This window comes from Pristiophorus japonicus, unplaced genomic scaffold, assembly GCF_044704955.1.
Source record: "Pristiophorus japonicus isolate sPriJap1 unplaced genomic scaffold, sPriJap1.hap1 HAP1_SCAFFOLD_2702, whole genome shotgun sequence".
In the NCBI taxonomy this organism is placed as follows: Eukaryota; Metazoa; Chordata; class Chondrichthyes; family Pristiophoridae; genus Pristiophorus; species Pristiophorus japonicus.
The window spans coordinates 17,859-23,581 of NW_027252453.1; the positions used below are offsets into that span (position 1 = coordinate 17,859).

At 65.0% G+C, this 5,723-nt stretch overlaps 1 protein-coding gene across 1 annotated transcript; it reads left to right on the forward strand.

Annotated features, from left to right (window-relative positions):
* The first annotated feature begins 4,538 nt into the window (after positions 1-4,538).
* bola1 (bolA family member 1) lies at positions 4,539-5,202 on the forward strand. Its single transcript, XM_070871646.1, has one exon. The coding sequence runs from the start codon at positions 4,573-4,575 to the stop codon at positions 5,005-5,007; it is 435 nt and encodes a 144-aa protein (XP_070727747.1). The 5' UTR covers positions 4,539-4,572; the 3' UTR covers positions 5,008-5,202.
* The last annotated feature ends 521 nt before the right edge of the window (positions 5,203-5,723 follow it).

The window sequence follows — 5,723 nt, forward strand, 5'->3', positions numbered from 1 at the left end:
GGGGGCAGTGGGTCGGTGATGTTGGGGGGCAGTGGGTCGGTGATGTTGGGGGGCAGTGGGTCGGTGATGTTGGGGGGCAGTGGGTCGGTGATGTTGGGGGGCAGTGGGTGGGACGGTGATGTTGGGGGGCAATGAGTCGGTGATGTTGGGGGTCAGTGGGTCGGTGATGTTGGGGGGCAGTGGGTCGGTGATGTTGGGGGGCAGTGGGTGGGTGATGTTGGGGGGCAGTGGGTCGGTGATGTTGGGGGGCAGTGGGTGGGTGATGTTGGGGGGCAGTGGGTCGGTGATGTTGGGGGGCAGTGGGTGGGTGATGTTGGGGGGCAGTGGGTCGGTGATGTTGGGGGGCAGTGAGTCGGTGATGTTGGGGGGCAGTGGGTCGGTGATGTTGGGGGGCAGTGGGTGGGACGGTGATGTTGGGGGGCAGTGGGTCGGTGATGTTGGGGGGCAGTGAGTCGGTGATGTTGGGGGGCAATGAGTCGGTGATGTTGGGGGGCAGTGGGTCGGTGATGTTGGGGGGCAGTGGGTCGGTGATGTTGGGGGGCAGTGGGTCGGTGATGTTGGGGGGCAGTGAGTCGGTGATGTTGGGGGGCAGTGGGTCGGTGATGTTGGGGGGCAGTGGGACGGTGATGTTGGGGGGCAGTGGGACGGTGATGTTGGGGGGCAGTGGGTCGGTGATGTTGGGGGGCAGTGAGTTGGTGATGTTGGGGGGCAGTGGGTCGGTGATGTTGGGGGGCAGTGGGTCGGTGATGTTGGGGGGCAGTGGGTCGGTGATGTTGGGGGGCAGTGGGTGGGTGATGTTGGGGGGCAGTGGGTGGGTGATGTTGGGGGGCAGTGGGTCGGTGATGTTGGGGGGCAGTGGGTCGGTGATGTTGGGGGGCAGTGGGTCGGTGATGTTGGGGGGCAGTGGGTCGGTGATGTTGGGGGGCAGTGGGTCGGTGATGTTGGGGGGCAGTGGGTCGGTGATGTTGGGGGGCAGTGAGTCGGTGATGTTGGGGGGCAATGAGTCGGTGATGTTGGGGGTCAGTGGGTCGGTGATGTTGGGGGGCAGTGGGTCGGTGATGTTGGGGGGCAGTGGGTCGGTGATGTTGGGGGGCAGTGGGTCGGTGATGTTGGGGGGCAGTGGGTCGGTGATGTTGGGGGGCAGTGGGTGGGTGATGTTGGGGGGCAGTGGGTGGGTGATGTTGGGGGGCAGTGGGTCGGTGATGTTGGGGGTCAGTGGGACGGTGATGTTGGGGGGCAGTGGGTCGGTGATGTTGGGGGGCAGTGGGTCGGTGATGTTGGGGGGCAGTGGGTCGGTGATGTTGGGGGGCAGTGGGTCGGTGATGTTGGGGGGCAGTGGGTCGGTGATGTTGGGGGGCAGTGGGTCGGTGATGTTGGGGGGCAGTGGGTGGGTGATGTTGGGGGGCAGTGGGTCGGTGATGTTGGGGGGCAGTGGGTCGGTGATGTTGGGGGTCAGTGGGACGGTGATGTTGGGGGGCAGTGGGTCGGTGATGTTGGGGGGCAGTGGGTCGGTGATGTTGGGGGGCAGTGGGTGGGTGATGTTGGGGGGCAGTGGGTCGGTGATGTTGGGGGGCAGTGGGTCGGTGATGTTGGGGTGCAGTGGGTCGGTGATGTTGGGGGGCAGTGGGTCGGTGATGTTGGGGGGCAGTGGGTGGGACGGTGATGTTGGGGGGCAGTGGGTGGGTCGGTGATGTTGGGGGGCAGTGGGACGGTGATGTTGGGGGGCAGTGGGTCGGTGATGTTGGGGGGCAGTGGGTCGGTGATGTTGGGGTGCAGTGGGTCGGTGATGTTGGGGGGCAGTGGGTCGGTGATGTTGGGGGGCAGTGGGTGGGACGGTGATGTTGGGGGGCAGTGGGTGGGTCGGTGATGTTGGGGGGCAGTGGGTGGGTCGGTGATGTTGGGGGGCAGTGGGTCAGTGATGTTGGGGGGCAGTGGGTCGGTGATGTTGGGAGGCAGTGGGTGGGTCGGTGATGTTGGGGGGCAGTGGGTCGGTGATGTTGGGGGGCAGTGGGTGGGACGGTGATGTTGGGGGGCAGTGGGTCGGTGATGTTGGGGGGCAGTGGGTGGGACGGTGATGTTGGGGGGCAGTGGGTGGGTCGGTGATGTTGGGGGGCAGTGGGTCGGTGATGTTGGGGGGCAGTGGGTCGGTGATGTTGGGGGGCAGTGGGTCGGTGATGTTGGGGTGCAGTGGGTCGGTGATGTTGGGGGGCAGTGGGTCGGTGATGTTGGGGGGCAGTGGGTGGGACGGTGATGTTGGGGGGCAGTGGGTGGGTCGGTGATGTTGGGGGGCAGTGGGTCAGTGATGTTGGGGGGCAGTGGGTCGGTGATGTTGGGAGGCAGTGGGTGGGACGGTGATGTTGGGGGGCAGTGGGTCAGTGATGTTGGGGGGCAGTGGGTCGGTGATGTTGGGGGGCAGTGGGTGGGTCGGTGATGTTGGGGGGCAGTGGGTCGGTGATGTTGGGGGGCAGTGGGTGGGTGATGTTGGGGGGCAGTGGGTCGGTGATGTTGGGGGGCAGTGGGTCGGTGATGTTGGGGGGCAGTGGGTCGGTGATGTTGGGGGGCAGTGGGTGGGTCGGTGATGTTGGGGGGCAGTGGGTCAGTGATGTTGGGGGGCAGTGGGTCGGTGATGTTGGGAGGCAGTGGGTGGGACGGTGATGTTGGGGGGCAGTGGGTGGGTCGGTGATGTTGGGGGGCAGTGGGTCAGTGATGTTGGGGGGCAGTGGGTCGGTGATGTTGGGAGGCAGTGGGTGGGACGGTGGTGTTGGGGGGCAGTGGGTGGGTCGGTGATGTTGGGGGGCAGTGGGTCGGTGATGTTGGGGGGCAGTGGGACGGTGATGTTGGGGGGCAGTGGGTGGGACGGTGATGTTGGGGGGCAGTGGGTCAGTGATGTTGGGGGGCAGTGGGTGGGACGGTGATGTTGGGGGGCAGTGGGTGGGTGATGTTGGGGGGCAGTGGGTGGGTGATGTTGGGGGGCAGTGGGTGGGTGATGTTGGGGGGCAGTGGGTCGGTGATGTTGGGGGGCAGTGGGTCGGTGATGGGGGGCAGTGGGTCGGTGATGTTGGGGGGCAGTGGGTCGGTGATGTTGGGGGGCAGTGGGTCGGTGATGTTGGGGGGCAGTGGGTCGGTGATGTTGGGGGGCAGTGGGTCGGTGATGTTGGGGGCAGTGGGTGGGACGGTGATGTTGGGGGGCAGTGGGTCGGTGATGTTGGGGGCAGTGGGTCGGTGATGTTGGGGGGCAGTGGGTGGGACGGTGATGTTGGGGGGCAGTGGGTCGGTGATGTTGGGGGGCAGTGGGTGGGACGGTGATGTTGGGGGGCAGTGGGTCGGTGATGTTGGGGGGCAGTGGGTGGGACGGTGATGTTGGGGGGCAGTGGGTGGGTGATGTTGGGGGGCAGTGGGTCAGTGATGTTGGGGGGCAGTGGGACGGTGATGTTGGGGGGCAGTGGGACGGTGATGTTGGGGGGCAGTGGGTGGGTCGGTGATGTTGGGGGGCAGTGGGTGGGATGGTGATGTTGGGGGGCAGTGGGTCGGTGATGTTGGGGGGCAGTGGGTGGGTCGGTGATGTTGGGGGGCAGTGGGTGGGATGGTGATGTTGGGGGGCAGTGGGACGGTGATGTTGGGGGGCAGTGGGTCGGTGATGTTGGGGGGCAGTGGGTCGGTGATGTTGGGGGGCAGTGGGTCGGTGATGTTGGGGGGCAGTGGGTCGGTGATGTTGGGGGGCAGTGGGTCGGTGATGTTGGGGGGCAGTGGGTCGGTGATGTTGGGGGGCAGTGGGTCGGTGATGTTGGGGGGCAGTGGGTCGGTGATGTTGGGGGCAGTGGGTCGGTGATGTTGGGGGGCAGTGGGACGGTGATGTTGGGGGGCAGTGGGTCGGTGATGTTGGGGGGCAGTGAGTGGGACGGTGATGTTGGGGGGCAGTGGGTGGGTGATGTTGGGGGGCAGTGGGTCGGTGATGTTGTGGGGCAGTGGGACGGTGATGTTGGGGGGCAGTGGGTCGGTGATGGGGGGCAGTGGGTCGGTGATGTTGGGGGGCAGTGGGTCGGTGATGTTGGGGGGCAGTGGGTCGGTGATGTTGGGGGCAGTGGGTCGGTGATGTTGGGGGGCAGTGGGTCGGTGATGTTGGGGGGCAGTGGGTGGGACGGTGATGTTGGGGGGCAGTGGGTTCGGTGATGTTGTGGGGCAGTGGGACGGTGATGTTGGGGGGCAGTGGGTCGGTGATGGGGGGCAGTGGGTCGGTGATGTTGGGGGGCAGTGGGTCGGTGATGTTGGGGGGCAGTGGGTCGGTGATGTTGGGGGGCAGTGGGTCGGTGATGTTGGGGGGCAGTGGGTCGGTGATGTTGGGGGGCAGTGGGTCGGTGATGTTGGGGGGCAGTGGGTCGGTGATGTTGGGGGCAGTGGGTCGGTGATGTTGGGGGGCAGTGGGTCGGTGATGTTGGGGGGCAGTGGGTCGGTGATGGGGGGCAGTGGGTTGGGACGATGCAGTTACCATGCTTATGGCCGCGGGGAATCTCTCACCAGCCTCGTTGCTTGAGCCCACAGGTGTCCCAGCGCGCGGTGAGAGAGGGAGTCCGGATGAGTTTCCTGGTGAAGTTGCTCCGTTGTACGCCGGCCCCGTGCTCGAGAGCAGCGGCGACCTTGGCCAACGCCATGGAGAGGCCTGTGGAGAGCGCCATCCATGCCAAGCTGGAGCGCAGCCTGGCGCCCATCCACCTGGAGGTGATCAATGAGAGCCATCAGCACGCAGTGCCCGCCGGATCGGAGAGCCACTTCAAGGTGGTGGTGGTGAGCCCACGCTTCGAGGGGTTGCCCCTGCTACAGCGACACCGGCTGATCAACGAGGCCCTGAGGGAGGAGCTGGCCTCCAGCGTTCACGCCCTCTCCATCCTGGCCCGCACCCCCCAGCAGTGGGGGGCTGAGCCCCACATAGACAGGAGCCCCGCCTGCCTGGGGGGCTCCAAACACGACCCCCACTCGGCCCACAAACTGGGGGGGCCGTCCCGAGACTGAGGGGAGGGAGGGGCCCCACGATCTGGTCACGCAGCCCCCTCCTGGGAGAGCAGGGCGACTGGAGGCCGACTGAGGTTACACAGAACGTCGCTCAAACCACTTCGAGAAAGTTCTGACAAAGCAAATCTTTCCCCTCCTTGTAATTTGATGCATGGTTCATCTTGCAATCAGCAAAATAAATCTCGTTCCTCTGCAGGTTTCCGTAATATCGATCGCTTGTTTCATAATTCTCATCCTTCTTATCCAATCCCTCCATGGCCTTGTCCCCTCCCTATCTCTGTAACCCCTCCTGCCCCCTACACACTCCCTATCTCTGTAACCTCCTCCTGCCCCCTACACCCTCCCTATCTCTGTAACCCCCTCCTTCCCCTACACCCTCCCTATCTCTGTAACCTCCTCCTGCCCCTACACCCCTCCCTATCTCTGTAACCTCCTCCTGCCCCTACACCCCTCCCTATCTCTGTAACCTCCTCCAGTCCCTACACCCCTCCCTATCTCTGTAACCCCCTCCAGCCCTACACCCTCCCTATCTCTGTAACCCCCTCCAGCCCCTACACCCCTCCCTATCTCTGTAACCCCCTCCAGCCCCTACACCCTCCCTATCTCTGTAACCCCCTCCAGCCCCTACACCCTCCCTATCTCTGTAACCCCCTCCAGCCCCGACTCCCCTCCCTATCTCTGTAACCTCCTCCTGCCCCTACACCCTCCCTGTCTAT

Excerpts from the sequence above, each read along its gene's own strand:
- bola1 (XM_070871646.1), top strand. The coding sequence starts at position 4,573 with ATGAGTTTCCTGGTGAAGTTGCTCCGTTGTACGCCGGCCCCGTGCTCG.